At 38.5% G+C, this 14,401-nt stretch overlaps 1 protein-coding gene across 2 annotated transcripts in view; it reads right to left on the reverse strand.

The window, feature by feature from the left end:
• The window catches only part of LOC126248921 (glycylpeptide N-tetradecanoyltransferase 2-like), a 93,221-nt gene extending 88,139 nt beyond the window's left edge, over nucleotides 1–5,082 (reverse strand). The window contains exons 1-2 of one of the 2 annotated variants that reach the window (XM_049950415.1): nucleotides 4,655–5,082; nucleotides 2,269–2,339 (exon numbers count right to left, since the gene is read on the reverse strand). In XM_049950415.1, the coding sequence (XP_049806372.1) occupies nucleotides 2,269–2,339; nucleotides 4,655–4,699 (116 nt within the window). In that variant the 5' untranslated portion in view covers nucleotides 4,700–5,082. The remainder of the gene's footprint in view (nucleotides 1–2,268; nucleotides 2,340–4,654) is intronic. The other variant, XM_049950416.1, reaches the window with a different exon arrangement.
• Between the last annotated feature and the right edge of the window lie 9,319 nt (nucleotides 5,083–14,401).

Raw genomic sequence — 14,401 nt, forward strand, 5'->3', positions numbered from 1 at the left:
AAAAATTCCCTGATAATTTGTGAAATTCCTGAAATTCCCCAAGATTTCCCTGATTTTTCCAGGTAAAATGTAATTGCCTGCGAATTCCACATTTTCCAGAAGAATCACCACTCTGATATTGTCAACAAAATGGTAACCATAAACCATGTGCAACCATCCAATATATGTAAAGTACATTCCATAACAAGAATTATAATTGTTCTCATGACATCACATTCATTGGCTTTGCCAGCTCACAGCCAAACATTCACCCTTCAACCCAACCTACACCTTTGACGACTCTACACATATCACCATACCCTACAGTCAAAAAACTAAAATAAAATAGAAGCGAAATACATATTGCTAGTGTTCTGCTATATTTCTGCATGTATATGACGTCGCTTGCCACATTACCATTATGTCGTGTGTCAAAGCAAACAACTAGTATCAACAGATTCATTTCACCCTTTATATCAGTGACTGGCTCCTCACACAAATAACTCTCAATATATTTATACAGGTATGAAGTGCTGTTGGTAACAATTGACAAAGGACCTATTTCTTGAATTTTAGCAGTTACGAGTGACAGAATACAACACTCATTATCAAAGTGAAGAGATACTTTATGTGATGAACTATAACGAATCATACTTAATCATAATAATAATCACCATAAATAAAATAAATTATGGGTACCTGTTGATTCCTACTCACTATCTGGTGGTGTAACAAAGTTCATGGGCTGATGTATCAAAGAAATTAATCGCTAGAGAAATTCAATGTAAGAAGTTAACATAGGTGTAGGATGGATAAAATTCACTCAGCTTTCTTGCCTTATATTCAAATGGTATTTCAAGCACTTGATGACTTCCCCTGTTATCAGGAGCTGTTAGTTACAGGTGCTACTATTTCCTGAATGTAAGAGTGGGGTAAATTATGTTGTGAAGTGATGAAAAGGCAACCATAAGAAAGAATGTTATCTGTCTGAAGGAGCAGTGGTAATAGAGCACTGATCTCATTGGAAAGAAAACAACTCCGCATAAAGAGCCGACCCCGCTAAGTACTTTGAAGGGTATAGCCACTGACAGTTGTTTCCTAAGCCTCTTTTTTTTTGCAATGATAATAATGATGACTATGATGGGAGGAAGTCTTCAAAAAGTCTGAGACACCATTACATATAACATGACAAGGAAACAGTAGTTTTTCCGAATATCACTGAGAAAAAACTATGTCCCCAATGACAAACTACTTCTAGTTTATTATTTAACTACCTTTTCAATGAAGACAATGTTAATAAATGTGGACATTATACAGGCAAGCTGTTCCAATAAAATGTGTTCTACATAAATGTCAACCACATCACCAAACCACAAGGAAATCTGTCTTATGTGATTTTTAATATTGGTGTCTTTTGGAAATTGAATAATTTTTACATATTTATCCAAGATGAGAAAAACTATAGAAGACTTAAGTAAACAATAGTCTCAGAAAAGTCAAAATCTGCACCAAATCTGCAAAGACAAACTAAATTATAAATATGTCACTTGCTTTACAAACAAATTAATCCTTTCCTATTTTTAACATGCCACACAACTTTAAAACCACTTCTAAACTGTTTACAGTTGTCAATATAATGTTGGTTACTCTTGTTAGCAACATACAGGTATGTACAACACTAACACTTGAATGTTCAAATAACAGGCATAGTGTTATTTGCAGCATACAACCACCACTGTCATTCTATGTTGTTTGGCTACTATATTACATGCACAAGTGAATTCACCATAATGCTCACTTTCTTGAAAACATAAAGCTATGATTATTACAACATAAGCAAACCAGTATTGGTATGCAGTTTAAATAAACCAAATTTTCACTTTCCAACCAAACACACACCTCGAGCTACGTTACTAATTGACCTGTCATCACAACTGATATTTAAGGAGAGTCGGCACATTAAAACACTGATATCAGATTTTTGATTGCTAATAGATGACTAGGTTTTCTGCCTTACCAAAACAAATCACTCCACAACCCCCACTCACTGGAAAGGGGATGTTACAACTTATTCATCTGAAAACCTTGCTTGTTTCAGTGTAATTTTTTTTTAAATACTAGTAATTAACTTCATAATGTACAGTATAAGTGATTTTTTTAAAAATTGTATTTAACACCCCAAAGGTAGATTTCCAGTGTGTGTGTGTGTGTGTGTGTGTGTGTGTGTGTGTGTGTGTGTGTGTGTGTGTGTCATCAGAACAAGGCATTGAAAGAGTTTTTTAATCTCACCTCTTTGATCTGACATCTTTATCTGATATCTCCTTATTTGACGAGTCATTTTCTGTGCCACTGTTTGTCAGCTGCAAAGAAAATTAATATGTTATAATGGTAATTTGTCACACAGTAATTTACTATTTTCAGTTAGATAATTACACATACTGACATTGTCCAATACTAAAGCAACAGAAAAAAATTAACGAAAAGCATGAATTGTCACACTGCAACCGATGTCCTTTGTGAAAGGGAGGGGAGAGCACTACTCAGGTAAAATATATCACCTACTTCAATAGAACAGAAAAATATTAATTGCCAGGTAACAATTATTTATTTTAACTCCCTTCCACTTTTCAATATGGCACAGAAAACATTAGCTCCGCTAGTGATCAACTCTCAACTAAATAGTTACCTTCCAACCTAACCTAGACCTTGGGCTGCGGTGCAGATACAAAACACTTTCTTCACCTAATAACACAAATTATGAATGTATAATAAAGGATTATTAGCATTTAATGCCTCAACATAAATGCCATTACAAGATGAGAATAACATCAGCTAAAAAGTGAACAGGAAATCAGTTGTCTGTCAAAAAATTCATCCTGGCATTTACCTCAAGTTATTTGGAAAGGAAAATGGGAAGATAAGTAGAGAAGGCATTAATATCTCATCGACAGGGCATTACAAATGGAGGACTAGCTGAACTCAGCAAGGACCACAGATGAGAATGATCACAATACTGAACTTATCAGTTCCAGGATGCAGCAGAACTGATTAAGGAAAAATTTAAATATGGAGGGTTGCACAAGTATTCATAACACACCCCTTAACACGAGTCCAGCTATAAAGTTATTTCATTCAGTTCTAACATAGAAACTATTAGCTTTTCTGGATGAGGAATGACATATGTATTGTGGAAAATTTAATCAAAATACTACATTTTCGACAGTATTTAAAATCAGACTATAACTAAACTAAGGAGAGCACAGTTAGCACATGAATTTTCACATTTTAAATACAAATTACAGATTAATGGCATTACCAAAAACACTAAAAAGTAAGCAATTAAAAACAAAAATACGTGGGAACCAACTAAATTTCAGTGATAATGTTCCACTATATATTACTATAAATGAATTACTAATCAGCAAAGACCTACACTTTAACAAGAAGTTTCTGATGATAAAGCAAATTATATGTAATCAATCTTCACGTGGTAATCGTCTAAGTAATCATCTTAGGGTTGAAACTCTTTTGTCCGTGTTTGCTTTAACAACACGTTTTTTGAAGGGGTCCGCCTCTAGCAAAACAAAAGTTTGTTTTTTATCCCAAACATGTTTCACTGCAGTTGCATCATCAGTGGGATTTTATTTTATGGCTTTTAACCACATGGTGTGGTTTTCCTGATGGTTTTACAGTGACTTTTCTTTTTCCTCATATTTTTCACTGTGAAGTTCTATATATATTGAGCTGTCACTGTTAAACAGCTGTAAAAACTAACTACTTTCTGGATTAACACCACAGAACTGTCTCCAATAACAACAATTCTCAATATCAGCCTGCTAGTTACAATCTGTCTTGTTTCTATTAAGTTAATTTCTTTTATTGCTACTTCGAAAACTTATTTACATTGGGGAAATAAGAGATGAATCCTCATCAGATGCAACTAATCACAATAATATATTTTACACTAAACTTTGTAGGCAATTATAAACTTTGAGGTGCAGTAAGGAATCTGCATGAACCATCTCGTTGGACATTGCCAAGCGATTTATTCTGAGACTACTTGCAAATTTTTGCTGGGCGAAAAAAGAATTGTGCACAAGGTCCAACAGCGAGTGTCTCCCATTTATACCCTGTTACGCCACTTGAAAAACATATGACGATACCCGAAAATCTTACATGCACGGTTCTCTAGTGCTACACATATAGTCAGTCCATCAACATGGTTAAAATAATACTTCTTTCTAAAACCGTCACACTTGTTTCTACAACTGACAATGGTTTTGACATAATTCCTTTCAAATTTTGTACAGACGTAAGTTTTTTTTCCATTCCAGGGCTCCAGCAAGTTTAAAGAAACAACAGAATTTACTGGACTTTATCTATTCGAACCTACATCATAAGAAACAATAAGCTGTCTGCTACATTTGATCTCAATAAGCCGGCTCAGTTACGGATTAATATACACTTTGATCACGACGACAGTTGTGTATTTGTGGACTGGATTTATTTGAAACATAATGTACTAACATCAAGCAAGCGTCACACAAGGAGAGAGTATGTCAAGATTTCTGCTCTAACACAGCTGTTTTGAAAGTTCGTGACTGTTAACGAATACAGGTAAGAACACATAACTTATATTAAACATGAAAAGCAGCTATCAGAAGGTGTTATTTACCTTATTTTTTCCAGATTGTGAGCTGTCAGAGCCTTCAAGATCCATAACCAACACAAATGGTTATAAACGAGCAGAAAACGTGTCAGGAATAAACTTCTGACGGAAGACAAACTGCAGCATTCAGATGAATATTCTGTACATAAATAGTGCGCGTTTCATTTAACCTTAGGCGTAAAAATGTTAAATTTAGGCGCATTAATTCTAAAACGGCGCGGTGGATGAAATTTGCAAACTATTAACGGAAGTGGTATCATAACCTGAATGTCTGTGCAAATTTAATATTTATACAAGAATTTGCCATCTATAACTTCAGAACTTTTTCACTCATGAGGGGAGTAGGGATTTTTTAAAACTTAGAACTGAGTGTACTACAGTTATTTTGCATGTATGTACAACCTTCCCCTCCTCATACAACTCTCCCAAATACCTTTTTTTCCCATAACCAAAGAATATCAACAAATACGAAGCCAAGGCACAGAGAATGCAAGTAAGGATTCCAAACATATTTTTCATCCATTGTGAAAAAACGACAATATTTTCGGAAACGGATTTCATATATACATTCATGACATTTATCGAATTCTACATTTATAGAGAAGGAACGCATTTGTTTATTTATTTTTGCTGGATGTCACCCATATCACGCACTGCTTTTATTCTTGACGAATCAGTATTTATTATGGTACACATTTATTAAGTTGTTTTTCAAAGTACAGAGGAATTAAATTACTCTGTATAGTCCGGAATACTAAATCTGGTTAGGTAAATAATTTTTCTCATGCTTGCCACAGGAAAATGTTACATCTGGATAAGTGTTGCAATTTAATATGTAGTACTCTCGTGCTTGTCATCAACAAAACGCTAATTATTTTTATGAATTTTGTTTAGTGCCAGAAATATTGTTGAGATTATACATCCTCTACACGTATTAGTAGATACAGGCTCCCATTTGCAGGACTCAGCAAGGTGACAATGACCAAAATACATCTCTACGTATCCATTCACTGTGATCCTTTTTTAGAGAGTCTTTCACTATGTATTATCAGAATAACGTGCACTATAACTTTAACCTTTGTATGTGTGATTTAAGAGGCAACTCAAATTTTTCTTCACTGGCTGTGAGTAGTTCTTTACCTGGAGCTGTGACAGTTCAAACACGTGTGATTGTCACAGAAGCTAACTACAGAATATCAACAGCAGGTGCGTACTGTTCGAGGTGCGTGCTCGTTACAGCTGCTTTTGTTAAGTGACTTTAAAGTAAACTGCGACTGCTTTCAGAGATCCAGCTCGCTGAGGGAGTGGGCCTGGGATAGCCCTGCCATATTGTGGTACCAAGTCTGGATGGTGGACTTAGTGCAGGAGGCAGATACAGTGACAAAAGCCTGAACCCATGACTGCTGCTGGAAGGTTCATGTTATGCCCTTGTCAGGTGTAGCCACCATGTCCTAGTAGTACTGCTGGTTTGTGAATGAGTCTGCTGCAAAATGCCAGCTGTTTGTACTAGATAGCAGCACCTTTGTTATGTCAATGTGCCACTTCTAGTCACATTCTTGATAGCACCACTGAAGCCTCTTGGTGGTGAAATCCCCTTGCCTATGCTGCAAGACCTGTATCCTACTGGTGTATTGGCAGGTTTTGCAGAGCCATGCCTGGCCCGTCTCCCAATGAATAAACAGCCTTGTTACTGAAAATGGGATGCCAACACTTCATACTTGCCAGCTGCCAGTGGCTGCTGAAACACTTTACCATTATACTCCCACAGTTTTTCCCGCAAGAGACTAGCGGCGGTACACCACTCCTTCTGAGGGAATACCCAACCCCCTTCTCCCCCCCCCCCACCCCACCCCCCTAGGCCCCCATTTAAACCAATATACATGAGAGATTCCCAAGACTTGTGAAAGTCGTATCACATTTACAGAACTGGGTTTCACTACAGGAGTGTCTGTTGGATTACACTGCAGGGTTCAGAAACCTCATTTAACCTACAAAGCTTACTCAGTAGACTTACTCTTACGGTGCTGGGTTACATATTTACTACTCCACGTAATAGTCCATTATTTCTCTTCGATCACACGTCACACCATGCCTTTACTTCGTTTTCTGCTAGACATGTGACCTTAACAAATCTCTCTCTGTGCCCTCATGTCTTATTCTGAGGCCCCATGTCCTACTAAGCTCTAGGGAATACATTTCTCATCAACACTCACACTACAATGCCACATATATAGTCGCTACGGCTATTGTCACCTTGGCATCTCTCCTCATGTTGCTCAATCTTGCAACATGTCTCAAGGGTCCCATACCCTGCTCATTTTCTCAAAGCTATTTCACCACTAGACACCTTGTCATGTTTATGTACACACAACTTCTAACTCTCCATTCCACACTTAAAAACTAGAAATGAGCCTGGAGGACTTTTTCTCTCTTAATAATTCATCCTTAACATATCACCTTCAACAATACATGGTCTAGTTCAATTAAACTATTATGCTGTTTTGTCTGTCTGATGGTTTCTTAGCATGTTGTTTTGGAACATCATTTGGGACCTCGTCCTTGTGACAACAGTTTACTTTGTGCTTCCTTAGAAAACATATTTCCAAACTTATCCTCACACATGCATCACCATACTACCACTCACTGTACTGCACCAGGTAGTCCCACTTTTTTTTTTTCACTGTGTACTCATCACAGAGTGAACTACTCTAGAAATGCTTGGCTTCCTGACACCCCTACTAATCCAGAGCAACTTCCTGGTGCCTAGTGGCACTAAAACATACGAATGAAGACTTAGCATACTTGTATGCAGTTGAACTGGTGTGTCCCACACAATAGATGCACTTTACGACAGCTCCACTGGCAACAGCTTCACATCGCTGAAGGTGAATGTTGGTATGATGTTCGGTCAGAATGTTTACTCTCAGGTTTGTCCCACCTTCACCTGCTTGATACTCATCATGCATATCAGACTGTGGCTGCATTGTAAACATCTCACAGTGATGTCAGCAACTTGCTCTACAACTCTGTGGCCCGGTACTCAGGCTACTGTTACATTTCGATCCTCTTGCACATCCCCTCACAGAATCCACCTTGCTGGTCCGATCACAAACTTTATAAGCTTGTCCCCTCTTCCTTTTCATATGCTAAACCTCCTTCTAACGAAATTTGTACGTATTCACCATTTCTTACAAAACATCTGCAATATAACTAACAACAACTTCTCGTGCACTTTTCGTAGTGTCTAAGATAACAACATTGTCTGCAGTTAAATTATGCAGGACGCAAAAATCATCGACACATGCAGCTCACTGTGAATCTTGCCCAGGCTCCATGGTCTATAAACAACACTCAAGCACTTGCATCACCCATGTTGCTATCTACACACTTATCCAGTTTGGTACAGTGTACACTCATTCCTGCTACCTCAAACTCTACAGAGCCACATATCAGAGGAGGTACTTCTATGTTACTCTCCCCAACCTGGACAACAGTATTATTCCGTGCAGTGTGTAAATTCTCAGGAATTTGCATAACATAACCACTCTCTTGACTAATTGTCTTAACCTGTCCACTCAACAATTTGTTCCACTCAACAATTTGTTCCACTAGCTGTCAAATTTTCCTCTACCCCATACTGAATTGACAGGGTCAGCTACATCAATGGTAGTTGGAGGTATTACAGGAACCAGCAAACTATTCACAGGCCTGACTCTCTCTCTTTCTATTTTCTTCTTCTCCATCCTCTCTGCTTCCTCTAATACTCTTTTTTTCATTCTCTTCAATGAAACTCCCGATTCCTTATGTCCTCAGGCCCATTTTCAATCCACCAGTCATCATGTCTGCTTTGTACCTCCTCTACATATTCTACAGTACTGCGAGAAACTGTTTCCTTCTGCCTATCATGAAGTGCTTCCAGTACGTTAGACAGCTCTGTGTTGTTAGCTTGTGGTTTACCCACTTCAGCTTTTACAATTTTTAACACCTCCCGTGAAGTAGCCCTCCATGAGAACAAAAACTTCTCTTCCTGTGATACTAACCACGACACCACTGTTTTTTTTTTTTTAATTTCACACACAAACGACAAGGACGCTCAATTGTACTACAATCCCACACTTCTCACTACTTCACTTGCTTACATTCTGAACCATACTCCTTGCTCTATATTTTTCCCTGTTCCAAACAGTGCGAACTACCACACATTCCATACAGTTCTCAGACTCTGGTATAATGACAACTTCATTAAAAAAATATAGCAAAACATCAAAAAGAAATCAAATTATGAGAACACTTAACCATAACACTATCATATTACTTCTTAATACAATTTAACTATTGTTGTCTATTTGGCTGCTCATAATTATTATTTATACACTGAAGCAATGAATAAATGTAATGTCAACTCCTGAATCGTTACTCATGGTTAACAGCTTATATACTACTATGCAATGAGCTCATGACAAAACCCATTGAAAAACTCAACATTCTTATTTCCATATCCACAAAACATCATCAACATTTACCTGCCACATATCAAGCCAAAAAATAGCATTACACATATGACCAAAGCCTCACAGGCTTGCCATGATACTCCAGTCAAATGTAAACAAAAGAAAAGACTGCACTCTCCCCAATTTATATTGATGAGACTGCAACCCTGCAGTAGTCGAGCAATCTTCTTCATTCAGAGATGGTGGTTGTAGATGGTGTCACTCCTCCTGCTCACCAAATGATATGATGACAGAGTCGAAGATCCCAATGTCGAGATCAAATGAAGCTGCCAAGAGGTGATGTAGTGGCTTCAGAGCAGGATGGCTGGCAGCGGAGGGCTGTGGTGGGTTTGCTGGTTGGAGGCTGCCCAAAAGAAAAACATCTATCAAAATGAACACTGTATTTTACTTAGACAATCGGACTCTGCTGACAGGGAGTTATAACCACGCCCCTCTCAGCACATGGCGGACATTGTAAGATCGATGAGGTGACAGCTAGTGCACAGCTAGTTGGCTGCAACACATGCACCCAGGACTGCTGGCACCAGTGTGCAGCATGTGGCATGCGACCCAGTTATACAGGGTGTCCGAAAAGTCTTTCCCTGATTACATAAATTGGTAACTCAGGCTAGAAGTAAGATACAAATATGAAACAGGTGTCTAATTGCTTACAAACTATCAAAGTTCTTTTCACACATTAGTAAATTTCCACATGAGCACCCTTGGTAGCATGTAGCACATCTAGATCTGGTACACGTGTTCGGTAGACCTCGTCCTTGACATAATCCCGTAAAAAGAAGTCTAATGGGGTTATGTCAGGAGAGCGTGGAGGCCAAACTGTTGGCCCATCACGACAATCCATCGCCCAGGAAAGAGTATATCGAGATAGGCACGTACGTCCAAACCCCAATGATGTGGTGCACCGTCTTGCTGAAACAAGACATCAGGGTGATACTGAAGCAGCTGAGGAACAGTATACAGTTGCAACATGTCCAGATACACTGCAGATGTGATGGTAGCCTCAGCGAAGAAGAATGGGCCGATAATTCGATCGTGCAATAGCGCGCACCAAACATTCACGTTTGGACTGCCCCTGGTGCACTCCATGACCTCGCCAGGGGGTTGTGAACCCCAAATGCGCACCTTATGGCGATTCACTACTCCACTGACAAAAAAGAATGCTTCGTGAGAATAGGCAATTCGTCTGAGATAACCATCATCGTCCTCAATACGTGATAGCATTTCGACCGCAAAGTCATATCGACGTGTACTGTCATTGGGCAACAATGCCTGAACGATTTGCACTTTGTATGCACGAAACAATAAACGTTTGTGTAAAATGTCATGGAGAGAGCTTTTTGGCATATGTAATTCACGTGAGGCCCTGCGCACCGATTTCTTCGGACTTTACAGAAAAGACTGCCTTACAGCTTCCACACATTTATGATAAATCCATGTTAATGATGGAACACACGCGTTACCTTAAGATTTTACCATCTCAGCAGTAAACAAAAGCCATGTTTGGAAGTCAGGGCTGATTACAGCTTGGTTTAGATACCATCGGCAGAATTCCACTTACTGTAGAATGTCATCAGCTGGCAGGTCTTGTATCCAATGCTACTTGCATCTTTTGCATGAGTTGGAGGTATTTAGTTCTTTCTCTGTGGATCATGTACTGGTGCTAGGCGTGTCCTCTACTGATTGAAACACAGCTTTGTGAAAATAAACAGTTCACACACTGTGAGGTCTACGAGTTTCCCATTGATCTGTCTAAGGGATCCTGTTTCACGAAGATGGCTATCGAGTCCTTGACATGTGGCATGATTTGGTAATCTCTCCCTGTAAACTCTTCTGCATACAGTTCTCTTATAGGGCTGGCGTTAAGGCTATAACTGTGAACTAGACTTGGCCACTGTTTCTATGTTTCGATACAGTGTATCGATACGTGGAACTGTTTCAGTGTTTCGGAACGGCTGTGGTTCACTGTTTCGAAACAGCGGTGTTTCATTCCGCCCTTGTCTCGATCTCGAGCCAGACACAGAAACTGTATCGTTGTTTCAAAATAAGGCTGTTTCAGTCCACCTGTGCTTGGAACGGACTGATTGTATCGAAACAGTGATGTTTCATTCCGCTCTGTCTCGGACGAGATTCGGGCTCGGCACAGGTACTGAAACACAGCATAACACTTCGTGAAACACTTTCAAGAGTGTCTAAATATTTTTGACAAGCAATAGCATGAAGCTTAAGATATCCGAAAATAAAGCTTCGTTTCTAGCTGACTATCCTATTCCGAAATGGCGTAACATCTGCTTTATAAACACTAACTAAACAATAAAACAACGCATACTATTCACATTCAAAATAATAAATATGTGAAAATCATTCAGTTAAGTTACAATTTTTTATAACATATTCTTCTCTGTTCATGTACTGTAATCATATTAAGAAACGCAAGTAAGCCTGCAACATTTTGAATAAAAAAGGCGTAGAGTGACAGTTATTAGACATATACATAAATTTGATGTAGGTATAATTGCAAGCATCTGTTTGACATATCACTGATAGTGTAATGGTGAACGGGAAGGACAAGGAAGCATGGTGAATGTATAGTAACGGTTCGAAACACCTTGAAAGACAAAAATTTTTTGTTATATTTTGTTATTTATTCGAATTATTTGGCGTTATTTGTGAGTCTATAGTGACTGTGCCTATTATCCTCAATGATTCCCTTTGTGTGCATGGAAAGAAGCAGGATGGGTATATTACCCATACTAATGGAATGTGGGAACCCCAGTAGCATATCCGTTGTTTCTGCAGTTTGCTCCCACCTCCAGTTCCGTTCGTGGTGGTTCTTCTGTCTTCAGCTATGGCTGTCCTCAGCCAATTGAAAAGTATGAAAGTCACACGACACGAAAGCAGTGCATTTGCTGCAGGAAATACCTAACTGCCAAGACACCTAAGTGATAGTTTCATACTTTCTGCGACATGATTAGTGCTCTCGCACCTCATTTGTGTTTATATGGACATACTTATACAGTAGACATTGAAGGTGATAAAATGTGTAGGTTTATTAGATTACAAAACACAAATTGTTTCACTGTTTCGAAACAGCGTATCGAAACATTACATTGTACTGTTTCATTTGTTTCGAAACAGTTACGTATTTCAGTTTGCCCATCTCTACTGTGAACGATTTGGCATAGATAAACATTAGTGTGAGGTCTCTCCATGACCACTGTAGCATCTTTGGAATATTATGGAATGGCTGATAGTTCAGTGCAGTCAGTCAGAGCTGTGCATATGTTAACAAGCTAGCAGTGCTTGGAGAGGCAGCTGATGTGACCAGTGTTTATCATCTTAAAGGAGCGACAGTTTAGAGGATATGCAGTAACAAGCAGAGCAGGGAATCTGGTGTTGCCATTTTTAAAGCAAGACAAGGGCTTCATACCTGAATAATTTTATTTGTTTTTATATTTTGGCCTTTTGTGCTATAGAGGTGCATTTTATGTAGGATTAGCTTCGACGGGATCTTTGTTCCTGAAGCCTATTGCTGTGGATTATGTTCCTAATATTAATGGCTGCATGCTAAAATATTTATAACGATCACAGGAATTTATTTATCATAGGTGAAGAAACCTGTGAAGTCTCTACATAGCTGAACTGAGGCCATTATCAAGGATAGAGGTGGCAGTTACATTATACTAGCGTGATGCCTCCTGGAAGTAAGTTATTTTTCGTCTGGTGTGCTTGTATCAACAGCGTAATGCAAGACATGAATTTCACTTTCATCGTCAGGGACAGTTGACTGCACTCACGGAAATAGAATGATCAGAAGAAACCTCAAATATTTTGTTAGAAATACTGAAACTGGTGCTTTTGTATATAGTTCGAGAAATAAGAAAAAAACTTGATATATCCCAAACTATTTCTGAGATTAGCGCAATTTCTACTGGAAACAGTGAAGGTATTTATGAATCAAAGGCATCTTGAATCTGAAGAGGTAGGTACAAAACATTGTAGTGTTAAAGTGGGAAAAGGCATCCAAAAATGGTAGAGGACACAGGCCCTAAGCTGCTTTCTTTGTTGGCAGCCTTAAGATTATATGGGACTTTTTTTCCAAATTCGAACGTTTTGAGACACTCAGGAAAGCCAGCAATGCAAGTTGAATATTTTGCTAGTCCTTCTTGATGGCAAGGTTTCTTGTTTGATGGAAGGGTTTCTCATTAATTCATGAGACATTTTTTTGTTCAGTACTTTGCAAAATTAGGTTATGAGTGAGCCAGCTAAATGACAGCATTAGATGGGAAATGGTTATTGGGTGAAGAGTGGGCTGAATTAGTGATCATGCCTGTGGGTTAGAAAGAAGCTTGTCTTTCCACTGTTACAGTACTGACTGGTTAAATGACTTCAGTGTTCAACGTATTTTGCGAGTTGCTCAGAAATTAGGAAATTTAAGTGGGCAGTAATGGGTTCTCATGGAGGGAGGTGGCATGCCTGATGGATCTGGAATTTTCAGTGAGCAGTAAGTTTGAGGATCATAGATAACGGTGGTCCTTTAGCACAGATGTGCGTGATGTCAGAGCAGGTGATTTGGTTTAGTGATAGCTGATTGGCAGCTACGACTTTTACAGACAAGTGGATGGTGATATATCCCATGTAGATATTATTACTTAGTGACGAATTTTTATTAAATAACGTAGCCAAAAGGTGGAGGATGTGCTGGGTGAAGCTACAGATTTAGTGAGGTATTTTTCCCCTAGAAAGTGAAAATTATAGTATGATGTGATATTCTGATTTCAGTATTTTTAATTGTGGTGCTGAGACTTTTCTTTATTGAGAGATAATTGTACAGATCCAGTGATTATTAGGAGACATTCTCAGTAGTGTTTCAGTTGTGATTTTCTAAACTTGTCTGCCAGATGAAAGACAGGCTGACAACAACTACTAACAGTCATTTCACTAGGGATTACAAAAGGTAACATTCGTAAAAGATAACAGACTCCTGATCGACAAAATTCAAATCTGAGGGCATGTTGAAAAGTAATATCTCCGACTTTTTATGTGAAAACTCATAAAGCTTTTTAAATAAAACGAACATGATAATCATTCTCCATATTTATTCTTCAAGTCCACACATTTGTAGCCTTCTGCCACTAGAGTATTCTGAAACTTAGCGTGTAGCCATGTAGAATGGCAGTGTGTAATGTAATTTTGTTAGTGTGTGAGAAACAGCATGCTGCAACTAAGTTTCGAATTCTAAGAG

This window comes from Schistocerca nitens, chromosome 3 (assembly GCF_023898315.1).
Source record: "Schistocerca nitens isolate TAMUIC-IGC-003100 chromosome 3, iqSchNite1.1, whole genome shotgun sequence".
In the NCBI taxonomy this organism is placed as follows: Eukaryota; Metazoa; Arthropoda; class Insecta; order Orthoptera; family Acrididae; genus Schistocerca; species Schistocerca nitens.